The 22,991-nt window shown below is 38.8% G+C and overlaps 1 protein-coding gene across 1 annotated transcript; it reads left to right on the forward strand.

The window, feature by feature from the left end:
* Nucleotides 1-2,938: 2,938 nt before the first annotated feature.
* On the forward strand, nucleotides 2,939-21,998 carry LOC138852013 (dmX-like protein 1; the record flags this gene model as incomplete). The annotated part of the gene is made up of 12 exons (XM_070081627.1): nucleotides 2,939-2,954; nucleotides 3,094-3,243; nucleotides 4,543-4,758; nucleotides 5,921-6,078; nucleotides 6,806-6,945; nucleotides 10,527-10,669; nucleotides 13,897-14,091; nucleotides 17,903-18,083; nucleotides 18,518-18,650; nucleotides 19,588-19,749; nucleotides 20,356-20,493; nucleotides 21,800-21,998. Coding segments are annotated over exons 1-12 (1,831 nt in total), but the record flags the coding sequence as incomplete, so codon positions are not given.
* Between the last annotated feature and the right edge of the window lie 993 nt (nucleotides 21,999-22,991).

A 22,991-nucleotide genomic window follows, 5' to 3' on the forward strand; every position in this document is an offset into this window, starting at 1 on the left:
AACATTTCCCCTACTTTGAGCTCCATTTCAAGGTTCTTTTCATAGTAAAACCAATCAAAATCACCTCTATTTCTATATGTTTTCCATTCTATCAAATGAGACCAAGAAAACGAGAATACGACCATAAATACTATATGAAAATAGACCACAAAGTCGGCATTTTAATTAAAAAAAAAACGGTCGGAGTTTTTTTTTCTCATTATGCACTGCAGGATTTTTTTTTATATGGTGCACACTGAACACACAGATCCATTCTCTCATATGTGGGCCTACCAGCTTTCTCCTGCTTGATTTGAAGCCGCAAGAATTTTTGAGTATATATACGTCAAACACGGTGGCTCGTAAGACATATATATACGACTGAAACAGTCAAAGGGTTAATAAAGAATAAGATGACATAATGTTTAACTTTTTTTTTTTTTTTTTTTTATTTTTTCTCCAACAAGTCAGCCATCTCCCACTGAGGCAGGGTGACCCAAAAAGAAAGAAAAACCCCCCAAAAAGAAAATACTGTACTTCATCATCATTCAACATTTTCACCTCACTCACACATAATCACTGTTTTTGCATAGGTGCCCAGAATACAACAGTTTAGAATTATATACGTATAAAAACACACAATATATTCCTCCAAACTGCCAATATCCCAAACCCCTCCTTTAGAGTGCAGGCATTGTACTTCCCATTTCCAGGACTCAAGTCCGGCTAATCGGTTTCCCTGAATCCCTTCAAAAATATTACCCTGTTCACACTCCAACAGCTCGTCAGGTACCAAAAACCACTTGTTCCCATTCACTTCTAAGACGCTCACACACGTTTGCTGGAAGCCCAAGCCCCTGGCCCACAAAACCTCCTTTACCTCCTACCTCCAACCTTTTCGAGGACGACCCCTACCCACCTTCCTTCCCTCCAAGTCATTCTACTTTGTTCCATTCTCTCTAAATGACCAAACCACCTCAACAACCCCTCTTCAGCCCTCTGACTAATACTTTTATTAACTCCACACCTTCTCCTAATTTCCACACTCCAAATTTTCTGCATAATATTTACACCACACATTGCCCTTAGACAGGACATCTCCACTGCCTCCAACCGCCTCCTCGCTGCAGCATTTACAACCCAAGCTTCACACCCATATAAGAGTGTTGGTACTACTATACTTTCATACATTCCCTTCTTTGCCTCCATAGATAACATTTTTTGTCTCCACATATACCTCAATGCACCACTCACCTTTTTTCCTTCATCAATTCTATGATTAACCTCATCCTTCATAAATCCATCTGCTGACACGTCAACTCCCAAATATCTGAAAACATTCACTTCTTCCATACTCCTCCCCAATTTGATATCCAATTTTTCTTTATCTAAATCATTTGATACCCTCATCACCTTACTCTTTTCTATGTTCACTTTCAACTTTCTACCTTTACACACACTCCCAAACTCGTCCACTAACCTTTGCAATTTTTCTTTAGAATCTCCCATAAGCACAGTATCATCAGCAAAAAGTAACTGTGTCAATTCCCATTTTGTATTTGATTCCCCATAATTTAATCCCACCCCTCTCCCAGTGCAAGAAATTACCACCTCCCTTACTTCATTGACATTTAAAAGTTCCTCAAAGTATTCCCGCTATCTACTCAGTACTTCCAGCTTCCCATCTACTAACTCTATCATCTGCTCTCCTTTTGCATTGTCTCACCACTCTCTTCACCTTCTTTTGCTCTCCATATACTCTGCTCTTCTTATGACACTTCTGCTTTGTAAAAACCTCTCATAAGCTACCTTTTTCTCTTTTATCACACCCTTTACTTCATCATTCCACCAATCACTCTTTCCTCCTTCCTCCTGCACCCACCCTCCTTTAGCCACAAACTTCTGCTCCACATTCTAATACTGCATTTTTTAAATTATTCCAACCTTCTTCAACCCCCCCACTACTTATACTTGCACCAGCCCACCTTTCTGCCAATAGTTGTTTATATCTCGTCCTAACAAAATATGAACCCCAACGTTGAAAAACTCCTCCTCCTGTATAAATTACTTAATGTAAAAAGAAAAACTTAAGTTTTTCTACTTTACATTTAGTTTTTGTTTTTAGGTTACCCTGTCTTGGTGGAAGACAACCAGTGTGTTATAAAATCAAAAAGAGTGTTGCAAACCTACATGGATTGGTATCATTAATGTCATAACAGTGTATAAGTCTTTTTGGATTTGATTATGTGTGAATGATGGTGAAAGTGTTTCTTTTTTTATGAGTTACCCTGTTGCAATGAGAGACAGCTGGCATGTTGAAAAATAAAAATGAGTGTTGTTGCCGAGGAATTTGCTTAGCTGTTTCTCCTGTATCTGTCATACAAGGCTCTGGAGAAAAAAGCTTGAGGAAGGAGGAAAGACTTGTTGAAGATTGTTAAAAACTTTTAGGTATGGTGTATAATAAACTGATATGCCTTGTGATCCCTCAAGAGTGAGGGGGGAAGGGGGCTCTTCATCCAAGGAAATAAACCTATCCTCCCTTTCCTTTGATCGAATCTGATTGCCTACCATTCCCCCGACACTGTGATTACTACGGGTTTTGCACTTTCCCATGAATGCAGTAGCAGTCCTGTGTATTGTGATGTATACTGGAACTGGAGAGTTGGGAAATGGTCTTTTACCTTAACCCCTAAACGGTCCAAACGTATATATATGTTTTTTCAACATTTGAAAGCATGTAAAAAAAGTAGATTTTTTTTGTACATTTGAAAACGTGTAAAAAAACTTTGATCTACTTTTTTTTTCCCAACAAGTTGGCCGTCTCCCACCGAGGCAGGGTGACCCAAAAAAGAAAGAAAATCCCCAAAAAGAAAATACTTTCATCATTATTCAACACTTTCACCTGAAAATATGTAAAAAAAATATGTAAAACTATGTAAAGTATGAAAATATGTAAAATATGAAATATGAAAATAGTATGTAAAAAAAACGTAGGTCTAATTTTGGAGCACTACGCATGTGAACGTAGATCTACTTGGACCGTTACGGGTTAATTTGATTGGAATACTCTATATATATTTGTTAGTAAATTCATATTATTATTTTCTCTTTTAGGCCTACCTCTTCACGTGAGTGCAGCATATAGTGGTAGGATTGCTTGTGCTTACCAAACACCAGGACAGGACTCTGCATTTTCTACAGGATCAGATGGCAGTATACAGTTTTCATGCTCATTAGCCATCTACGAGTGTGAATCAACAGGAGGTGAGAACACTCTTACTGATGGAAAAGTTACCTGTGCCCTTCTTCTTGTTCCAGGCCACCCATGTTATGATTCATTGATCACTTACTGGACCATAACATTCTACAAGCTTTCACCATTCTAGGGAGGTGCCTTGATATTTTTGAAGGGTCCTTGATCCAAGGAATTGGAGCTCTCCCACCCCCTCTCTCCTTCCCCTCAGATCAGACCTGTTACCCCTGCCCCCCTTCATTTCTTGGGAGCTATATGAACCCTACAGGTTTTGTGCTTGTCCAAGAATAAAATAATAATTGTTTTATTTTGTTGTTTTATTATTTTAATATTTTAATTTATTATTTTTATTTTTTATTCTATTATTTATTCTATTATTTATTTTATTTATTTTATTGTATTTTTTCCACACTGGTCATCTACCAAGGTAGGGAGACCCAAAACAGTTACCTTGCCCACACTTGAACAGTATGTTATTTAAAACCACTTGTCTATTTATGCCTATATAACATTTTCACACAAGCCTGCTGGATGCTCATTCCCTTTAAACTCCTTTACAACCATACCTGTGATGACCTTACTCCTCCTGCCTTCCTCCTTTTCATCATTGTATGCCTCTCCATTCTCTCTGTATGCCCAAACAACCACAGAAACCTCTTAGCCTCTGAATTATACCCTCATTGACCCTACATTGTCTTTTACTTTCTGTGCTCTGAATCTCTGCATGATGTTGACACTGGACATTGCACTCAAAAATGACATCTCCACTATGTTTAGCCTCCTTCTCTCTGTAGTTATTCAAAACTCATGCCTCGCACCCATATGGTGAATGTTTTCTTCTTCCTTGGTTCACCCTGTCTTTATAGGAGATGGCCATTGATTTAAAATCTTTATAATAATAATAATAATGTTGTACAAGAATGGTATACAATACCGACAATATCTCCACGACTACGGTGCTCTTCGCACATACTCCAAGGTTGAGGGACTGATTACCTCATCTTCTGTACATAGTTCCACTGTCTTCAAGTTCTGTCCTGGAATTTGTGTTGATAAAGCCACTGGATGGTGAAACGTCTACAATAAAGATACCCAGATGTTGCACATGTGTCTTAATTTCATCAATAATAATAATAACCACATGAGTTTCGAAGTCAGGTGTTTTACTTCACTGCAGAACTTGTACTCAGTACTGTAATTATCGTTGAACTAATGCTAGTTAATTATGTGTAAGTTTAATGAAATTTTTTATTTCTGTGTCAGGAAACAATGTGTGTACTTATATATAATGAAAAACCTTAAATTTTTAGGATCACAGTGGGTGCTGGAAGACAAGTTTGATATACAAGATATCGTGAGCAATCCTGGAGAATGTAGCATGGCTGATCTTGATCTTGCTTACCTTTCAAAAGTTGCTCAGGGACGCTCCACCACCAGACTGACATCTACTTTAAGCTCGGAGGACTTGTCACAAGCATATCATACGTCATCTGTGTTCTCAGTTGATGCCATACATTCTGTGTCTAGTGAGTAGCCACACATTTTGTGTAGTAAATAGCCATACATTGTATGTATGGCTGTTTACTACATTGTGTGTGTAGTAAGTGACCATACTTTGTGTGTAGTAGTAGACATACACAGATAAGCCTAGCCTGTGGCCAGATTGTGAAGGGTTAGAAGAATCCTCAGGGTAGGGGTTGGGTGTGGTGGTGTGTACACTAAGTATATATGTGTATAGTATTTGTGTATGTATATGTATGGTAAGTCTCCCTGTGTATGTATGTATATAGTAAGTATCCATGTGGGGTTCTAGTATGGCATTTTATTATGTGTCACTACAGACAGTGAAAGAGTCCCAGAATGGAGGGTTTGACACTTGATTTCTAACATACAGAATCATAGGAGAAAGAAACTTATGACAGTGTTTTGGTCTAACTTGGACCATTAAGTAGGTAATGATCCAAGTTGGACCAAAATGCCATCATAAGTTTGTTTCTTCTATGTGTATGTTTTCTGTGTATTCTTCCAGCCACAGTATTGTGCCATTTCTTTCTGTATAGAATCAAAAGTGCCTCACATACGTGGACCTCAGAGCTTGAAATATGGGTGGGGTAGGGGATACTCATGTTTGATCCAAAGAAGAGGGGGGTAGCCTCAGTTCTTTGAATCATGAACCCTTCTCCATCAAGACCCCCTCCTCTCTCCTTAAGAAGAGTTGTATATGAAGAGCAGTATAGTGTGGAGAGGTGACCTGTAGCTCAGTGTTAGTGATATTTTGGCTCCTATTGGAAAGGCCTGGGTTTAATCCTGGAGTGGGATGAGGCATATGGGAATTCCTCTTATACCTGTTGTCTGTGTTCATCTAGCAGTAAATAGGTACCCATGTGTTACTTGAGCATTGTGGGTAGCATCCTGAGGGTGCTACCCACAATGTTGGACTTAGAAATGAGCTGAGGTAAAATGAAAGCTCTTAACCTTCAAATTCAACATGTAAAAAAGCTCCTTTAATCTTACTTCACATTTTTATGTTAAACAGAAACACATTTATAGTAGGTGATTACGAACAGTATTTCCTTGACAAACTAATAAATTACTATTTGTATGTGTGTATATAAAGTTTTATTGACTATTTTCCAAATGAGGATAATTAGAAATGTAAATGCTGATGGATAACATTTACTTTACCAGGTCAGTTGTTAGTCCCAAGTCCCAGTACTCTGCACTCGCTTCGTAATCAGCGCTTTGACAAACGGGGCGTTAGTGTGAAGCAAAAACATCCTGTTCAAATTGACTGGGTGTCACAAGAGGATGGCTCACACCTCTTGACAGTTGCTATTGGCACTAAGGTGTGTGTGCTTTAACACTGTGGGGGACTTGTAATGTTGGCTTAGATTTATGGCCAAGCAAAAGAATTACAAAGAAAAAGGAGATGGAGATTTGCCGAATCACATTTAACTCGTAATGATTAAATCGATTCATTTAACTCACATTATGGTATTAGAGAGAAGGTAATTAGCAGTGAAAACAATTTAGCAGATAACCAAGGTATTAAGGGCTATAAGATTTGGTTCACTGATGAGGAGGAGGTAAGAAGTGAGGGAGGGAGACTAACCTCCACTTCCAATTCATTTTATGTATAATTTGGACTTATTCTTGTAAAAAGTTTATTTCATAAAAATAGGTTAGGTTATTTTTCTATTAGTTTTAATAATAGTGATTATGTGTGAATAATGGTGAAAGTGTTGAATCATGGTGAAAGTGTTTTTTGTTTTTTGGGTCACCCTTGCCTCGGTGGGAGACAGCCAGCATGTTAAAAAAAATAAAAAATGGCGACAAGAATAAATTTGCAGCTGTGAGACAGAGGGAGGGAGATTACTTGTGCTTAGAAATCAATAGTCTTGGTCATGGTTAACCCAGATACAGTAAATTTTGTATTATTATATTCTTGGGAGATTGTGTAATATATTGGTTTTGGTTTGTAAACTAAATGTACATTGATTTAGTATATGAAAGGTAGTACAGATATACCTTGTGGCTTGATACTGGTACAATTGCTTTATTATTCTTCCCCAGATTTTGGCATACACAAGTGTCGCAGATGACATAGCTATGGTGAGCTGTCAGGGCAAAATGAAGGATAAAGAATCTCGGCCTCGTCCAGTGTTGCAGAAATCCCTCTCTTTGCATGCACTCTCAGACACTAATTTACCAAGGTAAAAGTCTGTTCATTATTATATTTGACTGAAAAACAAATAATAGAATATTATTTTCATTTTTTTTTTTTTGTTTTGAAGGATATGCGACATAAAAAAATTATAATTTTTAATAAAATGTGAACTTTGTTACATTTGGTATTGGAAGAATTGATTGAGCATAATGAAGCAGCCTGCTGTCTCCTGATTAGCAGTACTACAGTACTCCTTGCGCTGAATGACTACTCAGGTTTAGTATTTCATGTAAAGATTGAAATCAATTAGTGTAGGAAGAAAGGTTGGCTACTGTGAGAGCATGAAAAAGATGTGGCAAAGTTGTGGTGTGGATCTCAGGTGCTTTATGATATATTCTATATGGGTTTAGTGCTTCCTTACCAATATAAGTTTTTAAGCAAACTGGCTGTCTCCCACCAAGTAGGGTTAACCCCTTCTTCTTTCAACAAACCAGCCGCATCCCACCGAGGCAGGGTGGCCCAGAAAGAAAAACAAAAGTTTCTCTTATTAACTTTAGTAATATATATACAGGAGAAGGGGTTACTAGCCCCTTGCTCCAGCATGTTAGTCGCTTATGCAGGAAGAATTTTGTTACACTTCCCCATGGGATAAGAGGAAATGAACAATTTTTTTTATTATTATTATCACACCGGCCGATTCCCACCAAGGCAGGGTGGCCCGAAAAAGAAAAACTTTCACCATCATTCACTCCATCACTGTCTTGCCAGAAGGGTGCTTTACACTACAGTTTTTAAACTGCAACATTAACACCCCTCCTTCAGAGTGCAGGCACTGTACTTCCCATCTCCAGGACTCAAGTCCGGCCTGCCGGTTTCCCTGAATCCCCTCATAAATGTTACTTTGCTCACACTCCAACAGCACGTCAAGTATTAAAAACCATTTGTCTCCATTCACTCCTATCAAACACGCTCACGCATGCCTGCTGGAAGTCCAAGCCCCTCGCACACAAAACCTCCTTTACCCCCTCCCTCCAACCCTTCCTAGGCCGACCCCTACCCCGCCTTCCTTCCACTACAGACTGATACACTCTTGAAGTCATTCTGTTTCGCTCCATTCTCTCTACATGTCCGAACCACCTCAACAACCCTTCCTCAGCCCTCTGGACAACAGTTTTGGTAATCCCGCACCTCCTCCTAACTTCCAAACTACGAATTCTCTGCATTATATTCACACCACACATTGCCCTCAGACATGACATCTCCACTGCCTCCAGCCTTCTCCTCGCTGCAACATTCATCACCCACGCTTCACACCCATATAAGAGCGTTGGTAAAACTATACTCTCATACATTCCCCTCTTTGCCTCCAAGGACAAAGTTCTTTGTCTCCACAGACTCCTAAGTGCACCACTCACTCTTTTTCCCTCATCAATTCTATGATTCACCTCATCTTTCATAGACCCATCCGCTGACACGTCCACTCCCAAATATCTGAATACGTTCACCTCCTCCATACTCTCTCCCTCCAATCTGATATTCAATCTTTCATCACCTAATCTTTTTGTTATCCTCATAACCTTACTCTTTCCTGTATTCACCTTTAATTTTCTTCTTTTGCACACCCTACCAAATTCATCCACCAATCTCTGCAACTTCTCTTCAGAATCTCCCAAGAGCACAGTGTCATCGGCAAAGAGCAGCTGTGACAACTCCCACTTTGTGTGTGATTCTTTATCTTTTAACTCCACGCCTCTTGCCAAGACCCTCGCATTTACTTCTCTTACAACCCCATCTATAAATATATTAAACAACCACGGTGACATCACACATCCTTGTCTAAGGCCTACTTTTACTGGGAAAAAATTTCCCTCTTTCCTACATACTCTAACTTGAGCCTCACTATCCTCGTAAAAACTCTTCACTGCTTTCAGTAACCTACCTCCTACACCATACACTTGCAACATCTGCCACATTGCCCCCCTATCCACCCTGTCATACGCCTTTTCCAAATCCATAAATGCCACAAAGACCTCTTTAGCCTTATCTAAATACTGTTCACTTATATGTTTCACTGTAAACACCTGGTCCACACACCCCCTACCTTTCCTAAAGCCTCCTTGTTCATCTGCTATCCTATTCTCCGTCTTACTCTTAATTCTTTCAATTATAACTCTACCATACACTTTACCAGGTACACTCAACAGACTTATCCCCCTATAATTTTTGCACTCTCTTTTATCCCCTTTGCCTTTATACAAAGGAACTATGCATGCTCTCTGCCAATCCCTAGGTACCTTACCCTCTTCCATACATTTATTAAATAATTGCACCAACCACTCCAAAACTATATCCCCACCTGCTTTTAACATTTCTATCTTTATCCCATCAATCCCGGCTGCCTTACCCCCTTTCATTTTACCTACTGCCTCACGAACTTCCCCCACACTCACAACTGGCTCTTCCTCACTCCTACAAGATGTTATTCCTCCTTGCCCTATACACGAAATCACAGCTTCCCTATCTTCATCAACATTTAACAATTCCTCAAAATATTCCTTCCATCTTCCCAATACCTCTACCTCTCCATTTAATAACTCTCCTCTCCTATTTTTAACTGACAAATCCATTTGTTCTCTAGGCTTTCTTAACTTGTTAATCTCACTCCAAAACTTTTTCTTATTTTCAACAAAATTTGTTGATAACATCTCACCCACTCTCTCATTTGCTCTCTTTTTACATTGCTTCACCACTCTCTTAACTTCTCTCTTTTTCTCCATATACTCTTCCCTCCTTGCATCACTTCTACTTTGTAAAAACTTCTCATATGCTAACTTTTTCTCCCTTACTACTCTCTTTACATCATCATTCCACCAATCGCTCCTCTTCCCTCCTGCACCCACTTTCCTGTAACCACAAACTTCTGCTGAACACTCTAACACTACATTTTTAAACCTACCCCATACCTCTTCGACCCCATTGCCTATGCTCTCATTAGCCCATCTATCCTCCAATAGCTGTTTATATCTTACCCTAACTGCCTCCTCTTTTAGTTTATAAACCTTCACCTCTCTCTTCCCTGATGCTTCTATTCTCCTTGTATCCCATCTACCTTTTACTCTCAGTGTAGCTACAACTAGAAAGTGATCTGATATATCTGTGGCCCCTCTATAAACATGTACATCCTGAAGTCTACTCAACAGTCTTTTATCTACCAATACATAATCCAACAAACTACTGTCATTTCGCCCTACATCATATCGTGTATACTTATTTATCCTCTTTTTCTTAAAATATGTATTACCTATAACTAAACCCCTTTCTATACAAAGTTCAATCAAAGGGCTCCCATTATCATTTACACCTGGCACCCCAAACTTACCTACCACACCCTCTCTAAAAGTTTCTCCTACTTTAGCATTCAAGTCCCCTACCACAATTACTCTCTCACTTGGTTCAAAGGCTCCTATACATTCACTTAACATCTCCCAAAATCTCTCTCTCTAAAGGAATACTATGATGTTGAAGAACTCTTGATGTTAGGAATTGCCTGCCATTCCTCAGATACTGTAAGAATACTAGTGCTTTACCATGAAACATTAACTTAGTGTATTGTGTTCTATTTACCAGATGGATGAGGTTAGAGAAACTGTCACTGACAACAGCTGATGGACTGGCACCTCTGCCAATGCAGATGTCTTGGGTGCGGGATGGCATCTTGGTCGTTGGAATGGATAACGAAATGCATGTTTATTCTCAGTGGCACGTTCCAGGTAATGGATTCGTTCTAAACATTTTTCACTTTTATCTTTGAAAAATTCAGCCACACTGAAATGACCCAGAAATTTGGTGATGAATATGATTATTATTTTTTATTTTTTGTGAAAAATGCATCTGGCATACTATCAAACACTTTCCAGTTTTAATCTTTATTGAGGGACCAGTGCTATTTTATAAATTATTTGTAGCTACAGTAATGTAGTATTGTATAAGTTTATCCTCTCTAACTTGTCATTAAATTCTTATCTGGCTCCCTAATATTGAGTTAGACGGAGATGATGTGCTCTACCATCCCACTTTGTAATAGTGACACCATAAACTAAGATGAAATTAGAAGATGATAGTCCTCATTTTTTCCATGTTCAATTTTTTGTTGTTGTCAGTCAATACTGCTTATATGAAAGCTAAACTAACACACATTTTCACTACATTCTCCTTGGAATATTTTAAGTATTGTAATTCACATTATGATTTTATATTAGTCTACCCTTATTGAAAAACTGCATCAAAAGTTGACATGTTAAGTGTCCAGTATTGCTGTGGCAGAGTTGTGTTGAAAGGATGTGTTGATCTGTTATTAAACTTATAAAAGGCTTTTCTCTTAATTAAGTCAACTTTCAAGAAAGAAAATAAGTTCAGTGTTAGAAGGCTCTTAATATTTTCTTCTTGGTGAAGGGTTGAATGACCCATATGGGTTTAAGGTGTTTTTGTGAATGTAGTAGCAGTAATACTCTTAACTCAGTGTCGCGAATACTGATCTACTTGAGTGGTGTACTATGTTTCATTTACATCTTATTTTCCTTCAGAGTTCTTTCCTAGTGCTTTGCAATCTTTTCTTTAAGTGTCTGGTATGAATGTCATATTCCTAACTTCTGTTACATTACTTGGTAATTTTTTTTTTAACTAATTGGTCATTTTCCACCATGGTAGTGGCCCAAGGAAGGAAATATGTTCACCATTAGTCTTTCTCTAGCTGCCTTTTCAGTACATAACAACATTAGAAAGAAGAAACACTGCAGCAGGCCTACTGACCCATGTGAAGCAGGTTCATTCCCCCTCCCAGGATTAGCTCGATGACCCACCTAGTCAGGTCACTTCTACTTAAGGAAGGAGTACGGTATCAGACCTAGTAGCACAAGCTAGCCGGGTTCAACTCACACCCACTCATGTATTTATCTAATCTATTTTTAAAACTACACAACGTTTTAGCCTCTATAACTGTACTTGGGAGTTTGTTCCACTCATCCACAACTCTGTTACCAAACCAGTGCTTTCCTATATCCTTCCTGAATCTGAATTTTTCCAACTTGAAACCATTGCTGCAAGTCCTGTCTTGGCTGGAAATTTTCAGCACGCTATTTACATCCTCTATTTATTCCTGTTTTCCATTTATACACCTCGATCATATCCCCCCTAATTCTACGCCCTGCAAGAGAGTGCAGATCCCGGGCCCTCAGTCTATCCTCATCAGGAAGATTTCCGATACATGGGATCAACTTTGTCATCCTCCTCTGTACGTTTTCCAGAGCATTTATATCCATTCTGTAATACGGTGACTGGAACTGTGCAGCATAATCTAAATGAGGCATAACCACGGATATATAGAGTTGAAGAACAACCCGACGACTTCTGTTATTTATACTTCTAGATGTGAAGCCTAGGATTCTGTTAGCTTTATTGCGAACACTAATGCACTGTTGTCTTGGTTTTACATTACTGCAAACCAGAACTCCTAAATTCTTTTCGCAATCCATAATATTAAGATTTACATAGTTTAGTTTATATGTGGCATGGTTATTTTCCTGTCCAACATTTAGAACTTTGCATTTGTTTATATTAAACTGCATCTGCCACTTCTCCGACCATTGCATCAGTCTATTCAAATCATCCTGGAGTGCTCTAGTGTCCTCATTAGAATGAATTTGCTTATGTCGCTATTTATTCCCTCATCTATGTCGTTTATGTAAGTAATGAACAACAATGGGCCCAACACTGACCCCTGCGGAACATCGCTTTTGACGTGCCCCCATTCTGATTTCTCCCCATTTATGCAAATTCTCTGCTACCTATTTGTCAGTCATGCCTCTGCCTGGAAAAAAAATTCTCCTATTCCGTGTGCCATAAGTTTCCTCAATAGCCTCTGATGTGAAACTCTATCGAAAGCCTTACTGAAGTCCATATACACAATATCATATTCAATACCATGATCTACCTCCTCAAACACCTTTGTGAAAAAAGTTAGTAAATTCGTAAGACAGGAACACCCCTTTGTAAAACCGTGTTGAGATTCATTAATCAATCTGGGCCTATCAAGATGGCTACGAATTGCTTCAGCAATTATTGATTCCATAAATTTTCCCAGTATGGAGGTAAGGCTTATTGGTCTATAGTTCGAAGCTAAGGACCTGTCACCTGCCTTGTAAATAGGTATTATATTTGCCATTTTCCACTTATCAGGCACTTTGCCAGTTTGTAGTGATATGTTGAAAAGATTAGCCAAATGTATGCCAAGTTCCTCTTTACATTCCTTTAACACCCTTGCAAACAGTTCATCAGGGCCTGGGGATTTGTTAGGTTTTAATTTCTCTATTTGTCTGAGGACCCTGTCGCTAGTTACTGCAACCGTGCATAGTTTATTATCATCCTGTTCTACATAATCTATTATTTCAGGAATTTTGCTAGTATTTTCCTTGGTAAAAACTGAGCGGAAGTAAGTATTGAAAATTTCATACATAGCCCTATCATTGTCAGTGATCTGACCTGAGTTACTCTTAAGCGGGCCTATCTTGTCCCTAATCTTACTTCTGTATACCTGAAGGAACCCTTTTGGGTTAGTCTTTGAATCCCTTGCAATCTTAGCCTCATAATCCCTTTTTGCTTTTCTTATTCCTTTTTTTATTTCTCTCTGATTGAATATATTGATTTCTTAACTGCCCATCCCCTCTTTTGATACACCTATATATGCCTCTCTTTTGACCAATGAGATGTTTTAATCTATTGTTCATCCATTTGGGATCGTTTTTGTACGTATATCATGTTACTCATTCCTGTATCAGTTTTTTCCCTCCAATTTTTTTCAATCTAACTTGTGATGTTTAGCTTAGTTTCTTTAAAACAGTATTTTCCTATTTAATCTTACAAATATTTTAAATTATTATACAGTTTTATATTAGCAATGATATTAATGTTATTCATACATTTTGATATTTTTCCTGACAAGCATCAACAGATCAGAAGAATATACAACAACAACAGCAAGAAGCAGTGAATGCTAAGGATGAGGGTCGAGAATTAACGAAGGCAGACCTGAAATTATATCTGCAAGAGTCATCACACAGTGCTAAATCTGCTACTTCAATGTCACATGTTGCATCCTTCTCAATTCTGTCTGCTCTCGATAATAAAATGAAAAAAGGTAAGTGCATGGTTGAAGAAGTGTATCTCTTATTTTTCACAGTTGAAAATGTTTTATTATCAGTGTTATGAATTTTGTTAAAAATACGTTTTAGCTATATTTTTCTCAGAAAATTCTTCCTCTGTAAGCCATGCGTGTCGCAAGAGGTGACTAAAATACCTGGAGCAAGGGGCTAGTAACTCATTCTCCTGTATACATTAAATGCCGATGAAGAAAGGGAGGTGGTAATTTCATGCACTGGCCAGGGAGGTATAACATCTTTTAGGAGTGAAAAAGAGCAGAATGTAAGTGTGGGAGAGGTGTGCGAGGCATTACGTAGAATGAAGGGGGGTAAAGCAGCTGGAACTGACGAGATCATGACAGAAATGTTAAAAGCAGGGGGGGATATAGTGTTGGAGTGGTTGGTATTTTTGTTTAATAAATGTGTAAAGGTAGAAAAGTTGAAAGTGAACATAGAAAAGAGTAAGGTGATTAGGGTATCAAATGATTTACATAAAGAAAAATTGGATATCAAATTGGAGAGGAGGAGGAGTATGGAGGAAGTGAATGTTTTCAGATACTTGGGAGTTGCCGTGCCAGTGGATGGATTTATGAAGGATGAGGTTAATCATAGAATTGATGAAGGAAAAAAGGCGAGTGGTGCGTTGAGGTATATGTGGAGACAAAAAACATTATATATGGAGGCAAAGAAGGGAATGTATGAAAGTATAGTAGTACCGACACTCTTATGTGGGTGTGAAGCTTGGGTGGTAAATGCTGCAGTGAGGAGGTGGTTGGAGGCAGTAGAGATGTCCTGTCTAAGGGCAATGTGTGGTGTAAATATTATGCAGAAAATTCGGAGTGTGGAAATTAGGAGAAGGTGTGGAGTTAATAAAAGTAATAGTCAGAGGGCTGAAGAGGGGTTGCTGAGGTGGTTTGGTCATTTAGAGAGAATGGATTAAAGTAGAATGACATGGAGAGTGTATAAATCTGTAGGGGAAGGAAGGCGGGGTAAGGGTTGTCCTCGAAAAGGTTGGAGGGATGGTGTAAAGGAGGTTTTGTGGGCGAGGGGCTTGGACTTCCAGCAAGCGTGCGTGACCGTGTTAGATAGGAGTGAATGGAGACGAATGGTATTTGGGACCTGACGAGCTGTTGGAGTGTGAGCAGGGTAATATTTAGTGAAGGGATTCAGGGAAACCGGTTATTTTATATAACCGGACTTGAGTCCTGGAAATGGGAAGTACAATGCCTGCACTTTAAAGGAGGGGTTTGGATATTGGCAGTTTGGAGGGATATGTTGTGTATCTTTATACATATATGCTTCTAAACTGTTGTATTCTGGGCACCTCTGCAAAAACAGTGATTATGTGTGAGTGAGGTGAAAGTGTTGAATGATGATGAAAGTATTTTCTTTTTGGGGATTTTCTTTCTTTTTGGGTCACCCTGCCTCGGTGGGAGACGGCCGACTTGTTGAGAGGGAAAAAAAAAAAATGTATAAAAGAAGGGTTGGTACCTAGGGATTGGCAGAGGCCATGTATAGTTCCTTTATATAAAGGGAAGGGGAACAAAAGAGATTGTAAAAATTATAGGGGAATAAGTTTACTAAGTATGCGTGTTGTAAGAGGCGACTAAAATGCCAGGAGCAAGGGGCTAGTAACCCCTTCTCCTGTATACATTACTAAATGTAAAGGAGAAACTTTCGTTTTTCCTTTTGGGCCACCCTGCCTCGGTTATTGAAAGAAAGAAAATTAGAGGAAAAGTTTACAGTAGGGTTATTATTGAGAGATTAGAGGTGCAGAGAGTAGGATTGTGATGAACAAGGAGGCTTTAGAGTGAGTAGGAGATGTGTACATCAAGTGTTTACCTTGAAGCATATATGTGAACAGTATTTAGATAAATGTAGGGAAGTTTTCATTGCATTTATGGATTTAGAAAAGGCATATGATAGAGTGGATAGGGGAGCAATGTGGCAGATGTTGCAAGTATGTGGAATAGGTAGTAAGTTACTAAAGAGTTTTTATGAGGATAGTGAGGCTCAGGTTAGGGTGTGTAGAAGAGAGGGAGACTACTTCCCAGTAAAAGTAGGTCTTAGACAGGGATGTGTAATGTCACCATGGTTGTTTAATATATTTATAGATGGGGTTGTGAAGGAGGTAAATGCTCGGGTATTGGGGAGAGGGGTGGGATTAAATTATGGGGAATCAAGTACAAAATGGGAGTTGACACAGTTACTTTTTGCTGATGATACTGTGCTTGTGGGAGATTCTAAAGAAAAGTTGCAAAGGTTAGTAGATGAGTTTGAGAGGGTGTGTAAAGGTAGAAAGTTGAAAGTGAACATAGATAAGAGTAAGGTGATGAAGGTATCAAATAACTTAGATAAAGAAAAATTGGATATCACATTGGAGAGAGAGAGTATGGAAGAAGTGAATGTTTTCAGATATTTGAGAGTTGATGTGTCAGCGGATGGGTTTATGAAGGATGAGGTTAACCATAGAATTGATGAAGGAAAAAAGGTGAGTGGTGCATTGAGATATATGTGGAGACAAAAAACATTATCTATGGAGGCAAAGAAGGGAATGTATGAAAGTATAGTGGTACCAACACTCTTATATGGGTGTGAAGCTTGGGTTGTAAATGCTGCAGCGAGGAGGTGGTTGGAGGCAGTGGAGATGTCCTGTCTAAGGGCAATGTGTGGTGTAAATATTATGCAGAGAATTCGGAGTGTGGAAATTAGGAGAAGGTGTGGAGTTAATAAAAGTATTAGTCAGAGGGCTGAAGAGGGGTTGTTGAGGTGGTTTGGTCATTTAGAGAGAATGGATCTAAGTAGAATGATATGGAGAGCGTATAAATCTATAGGGAAAGGAAAGCAGGGTAGGGGTCATCCTCAAAAAGGTTGGAGGGAGGGGGTGAAGGAGGTTTTGGGGCGAGGGGCTTTGACTTCCAGCGAGCGTGCATGAGCATGTTAGATAGGGGTGAATGGAGATGAATAGTTTTTTGGGACCCGACGAGCTGTTGGGGTGTGAGCAGGGTAATATTTAGTGAAGGGATTCAGGGAAATTGGTTATTTTTATATAGCTGGACTTGAGTCCTGGAAATGGGAAGTACAATGCCTGCACTTTAAAGGAGGGGTTTGGGATATTGGCAGTTTGGAGGGGTATGTTATACATGTATATGCTTCTAAACTGTTTTATCTGGGCACCTCTGCAAAGACAGTGATTATGAGTGCGGTGAAAGTGTTGAATGAGGATTATAGTATTTTCTTTTTGGGGATTTTCTTTGTTTTTGGGTCACCCTGCCTCGGTGGGAGACGACAAGTTTGTTGAAAGAAGATGTTTATTGATACAATAAACTTTCACCATGGAGTGAATGATGGTGAAAGTTTTTCTTTTTCGGGCCACCCTGCCTTGGTGGGAATCGGCCAGTGTGATAATAAAAAATAATAATAATAATAAAATAATTTACTTTGTCAGTAGTGACATATAGTTACAGCATTTATTTGTTTACTTATACTGTGACAGTAGTTATTTATTTACTTATTTAGTTTTTCATATCATATTTGTCTTCACATTATGATATTTTCAACTTACAATGGGTTCATTGAAACGTAACCCCATTAAGGAGCACCTGTATAACCATTATTAAGAGATTATATTCCTAAGTAAGAGTTATTTCTGTTCATAAATGGTAGTAGAAATGTATTACACTTTAGTAAACTACATTAATTTTAAACCGGTTTTGGTAATCTGTATTTAACTCGTGTGAACTGATCTTTTTTATAAATTTATTACTTTCTGTCCCTATTTTCTTCAAAATTACATTGTACTTTTGCCAGGTTTAGGCGAAGTAATGAGCGCTCCAGTGGATGATGCAGATAGTGCTGCGATATCAGGAATATTTGAGGCCAGCCACATAGCCTCTCCAGTGTTGCCACAGTATCACCCTAGACAACTGATGGAACTTCTTAACTGTGGCAAAATACGCCGTGTTAAGGCCATTCTTGCACACTTGGTCAGGTACTGTAATACTGCACTAGTAGACACATTCTGTATGTATAGTGATAACATTAACCCATGACATGTAAACTTATAATGTTTAATAAGTGTCACCACACAGTGTACAACCACAGACACTGATCACCTCACACTGTTCAACCACACACAGATCACCACACACACTGATCATCACATACGCTGATCTCACACACACTGATAACCACACACACTGATCTCACACACACACACACACACTGATCACACACACACACACACACACACACACACACACACACACACACACACACACACACACACACACACACACACACACACACACACACACACACTGATCACCACACACACACTGATCACCACACACACACACACTGATCACCATTCTTTACAACCATACTTAATATTTTTCCTAGATGCATAAATGTTTCTCCCAACAGGTGTCTTTCACAACTAGGCCAGAGAAGCACTGATTCTGCTTACCGCTCGAGCCTCTCAGATGCCGAAGATAATCGCAATCGTAACTGGTCACGGTCCCGCACTCTTTCTATGTCTGGCAATCAAGGAGGTTCTGTAAGTCTAAATTTTCTATACATTTTGTTAAGTGAATAGGGTAGGAAGCTACTAGTAATGAGGGGTTTCATGCACTAAACCTGTGTGGATCATTCACTTCATGGATTATTGGAGGCTACAGCCACTGTGTTTATCACAGCCATATCTCTGTGGTCAAACTCTTGTAGAAAAGAGAGAGGGGGAACCATTGGGTGTCATAATTGTTATCCAAACACTATATGGGTTGATGAAAGTAGCCAAAATTTTGATAAACACAGTGCATAAGGCACTTGACTCCTCCAGACAGCAACTGTAGATAGCATGATTGGCAGTGGGGATGGGGAGTACCTATGAATTTCCAAACACTCAACCTTTAAAACATTGCATGAAGGTTTTTAGGTATTATAAAGATGCACTTTGTCATTTTTTTTTTTTTTTTTTTTTTTTTTTTTTTTTTTTTTTTTTTTTTTTTTTTTTTTTTTTTTCAACAAGTCGGCCGTCTCCCACCGAGGCAGGGTGACCCAAAAAAGAAAGAAAATCCCCAAAAAGAAAATACTTTCATCATCATTCAACACTTTCACCACACTCGCACATTATCACTGTTTTTGCAGAGGTGCTCAGAATACAACAGTCTAGAAGCATAAACATATAAAGATACACAACATATCCCTCCAAACTGCCAATATCCCAAACCCCTCCTTTAAAGTGCAGGCATTGTACTTCCCATTTCCAGGACTCAAGTCCGACTATATGAAAATAACCGGTTTCCCTGAATCCCTTCACTAAATATTACCCTGCTCACACTCCAACAGATCGTCAGGTCATGTTTACATAAAATCACATTGTGATGTCATGTTTCATGAGGGTATTCCAGTGAGAAATTTGTTTTTGATATATTCCTTGTATTATAGTATAACTTCTTTTAGTGTTCTCCATTTAAGAATGTTTCTCTTAACAGACAAGTCGAGATGGACGAGGATCAGTCACACTGTTACCTGAGGAACTAACGCTGGACTACATTGAAGTGACGGCTATTCCTCCTCTGCCACTCTGGCTGCTGCTTGAGGCTGACAAAGATACACAAAATCAGCAGACTAAGAAAACAGATAATAAAGAAGATGTAAGTTGAACAAATTTGGTTTTACACTAGCAAAAATAATAATAAACTGCCTGTATCAAGTATAGAAAATACAAGAGATAATTACATTTTAAAAAGTGCATCTTGGCTAAGTGGTCAGATGCTGAGTTGGTGAAGTCCAAGAAGAAAAGTGCTGCAACCAACCTATTAGACCATGCTAGAGTTGTTTCTTTATTCTAATACAATATAAGTTATGAATTCAGACAAAGTAAACCTACTGTACCACTGTTTTGTTGAATTATATTCGTGAGTTTAATGGAAGAGGATTCTATCTGGGACAGAACACTGTAATAAAGGTTTTCCAGCAAACAGTGATTTTCTTCTGTAAGGTTACACTATCATTTGTTAGTAAATCTTCTTAAAATCTAGATAAATACAGTCTCTCCATTAACTGACTTACTCATCCTAAGGTATGGTCAGCTTATTCCATTGCTATCTCATGATATGGTGGTTTAAGGTGTCCCAAATGTATTTGAAGCTTAAGCTTAAGCTTCTGCCTATGTAAAAATATACTCTAAAAGTATTTATACCACTCTCTCTTATACTCTTTCTTGTAATCTTTTGTTTTATGCAATTTCTCTTTTACAGACATATGTGGAGTTGTTTGGAACTCCAACTATATCTGTAGATGAGGATCTTACCTTGGACGATGAAGAAGATATTGGCAGTAGGCGCAAATCATTGTCACATGAGGTCAAGAGTATTGCATTCTTTGGACCACGTCAGGTGAGAATTGCATTTGTGTGTAGCTTGTCACAAAAATTCAGTACTTGACATATGTTTGTATAGACAAGTGAAAATGAGGATTGTCTTCAGCAGCACATCCCAGTGTGAGTGAGAAAATGCTTTTATATCATTGGGAAAAATGTTTTCTCTCGTATAAAATGGAGGGTGGAGGTGGTTGAGGGTTGATGGCTGCTCAACTGAGACAAGGCCATAGGAAACATACCACCTAAAAGGACAGCAAGTGATACACTGTGAGTGTCTAGGCACACACAAACATGGTTATTTTTTTTTCTACACATCGGCCATCTCCCACCAATGCTGGATGACCCAAAAAAGAAAGAAACACCATCATTCATAATTACTGTCTTTGCAGAGGTGCTCAGATACGACAGTTAGATTTCACTCCAAACAGCCAATATCCGTAACCCCTCCTTTGAAGTGCATGCATTGTACTTCCCACCTCCAGGACTCAAGTTCAGCTAACTGGTTTCTCTGAATCTCTTCAGAAAATATTACCCTGCTCACACTCCAACAGCTCTTCAAGTCCTCAAAACTGTTCATCTCCACTCATTCCTATATAACACGCTCACATATGCCTGTTGTATGTCCAAGCCCCTTGCGCACAGACCTTCTTTTACCCTTCCCTCTTATCTTTTCTTAGGATGACCCCTACCCCTCTTTCCCTCCATTACAGATTTATATACCTCCCAAGTCATCCAATTTTGCTCCATCCTCTAAATGACCAAACCTCCTCAACACTATGAATTATACTTTTAGTAACTTCACACCACCACCTAATTTCTGCACTACAAATTTTCTGCATAATATTTACACCACACATTGCCCTTAGACGTGACGTCTCCACTGCCTCCAGCCTCCTCCTTGCTGCAACATTTACAACTCATGCTTTACACCTATATGAGGGTGTTGGTACCACTATGCTCTCATACATTCTCTTCTTTGCCCCCAGGGATAATGTTGTTTGTCTCCACAGATACCTCAATGCACCATCCACATTTTTTCTTTCATCATTTCTATGGTTAACCTCATCCTTCATAAACCCATCCGCTGACAAGTCCACTCCCAAATAGTATCTGAACACATTTACTTCTTCCATACTCCCTCCCTCCAATCTGATATCCAGTTTTTCTTTACCTAACTTGTTTGATACCCTCATCACTTTACTCTTATATATGTTCACTTTCAACTTTTTCCTTTACACACCCTCAAACTCGTCCACTAACCTTTGCAGAAAGTAACCGTCAATTCCCAAGATGTAAGTCTAATACGTAATTCTATTTTCCAGGCTCAGATTTTGGCTGCCCTTCTCACCCACACTCACCTTCCTGGCCTCTCCAGTCTTGATCAAATGCACTTGTTGGCCTTAGCTGACACTGTGGCCTCGTGTAATGTGGACTTCGCCGACCGCTTTGATATTAATAAAGCCAAGGAAGCCTTAGCAAAGGAAACCTTTTCCAGGACAAGCACAGATGAGCCTTCCATGGGTAGGTTCTGGGGTAAAGTAGTTTATGTTTCTTGGCAGAAAATTTTATGTTTTGTTTATAAGTTAATTTTTTTTTTACTTTGAGCTCAAAATTCATGTAAACATTTTGCGATAAAACAGTTCTTTTCTCAAGACATTATGCTCTGACCACAAACTAAATATAATTTGTCCACATTTATATCATTAATACAAGTGTAACTCTACAGTCTGTTGTGTTGTTGCTTATGATAGTGTCATAAAAGGGATGGGGGAAGGGGTTTTACTCTTTAAAGATGCTTGTCAAATAAGTAATTAATTTATGACAAGGATGCTTTTGTAAAATGGAGTGTTAGTGTTTCCAGGAGAATATAAGAAAAAGAACAACCAAGTGAAGTGAAGAAACACACACTGTGCTAGAGGAAGATGGGTCTCATGGCAAGGTTAATAGGATAATACTAGCAAGTCAGAGAAATATTCTGATATGTAAATGGGTTGCATAAGAAAATCAATAATTTTTAATGATAATATGATTGTATAGTCCTAGGTAGTAGGTTGGTAGACAGCAACCGACCAGGGAGGTACTACCGTCCTGCCAAGTGAGTGTAAAACGAAAGCCTGTAATTGTTTTACATGATGGTAGGATTGCTGGTGTCCTTTTTTCTGTCTCATGAACATGCAAGATTTCAGGTACGTCTTGCTACTTCTACTTACACTTAGGTCACACTACACATACATGTACAAGCACATATATACACACCCCTCTGGGTTTTCTTCTATTTTCTTTCTAGTTCTTATTCTTGTTTATTTCCTCTTATCTCCATGGGGAAGTGGAACAGAATTCTTCCTTTGTAAGCAATGCGTGTTGTAAGAGGCAACTAAAATGCCGGGAGCAAGGGGCTAGTAACCTCTTCTCCTGTATATATTACATGTACTAAATGTAAAAGGAGAAACTTTCGTTTTTCCTTTTGGGTCACCCCGCCTCGGTGGGATACGGCCGGTGAGTTGAAAGAAAGAA

This window comes from Cherax quadricarinatus, unplaced genomic scaffold (assembly GCF_038502225.1).
Source record: "Cherax quadricarinatus isolate ZL_2023a unplaced genomic scaffold, ASM3850222v1 Contig3386, whole genome shotgun sequence".
NCBI lineage: Eukaryota > Metazoa > Arthropoda > Malacostraca > Decapoda > Parastacidae > Cherax > Cherax quadricarinatus.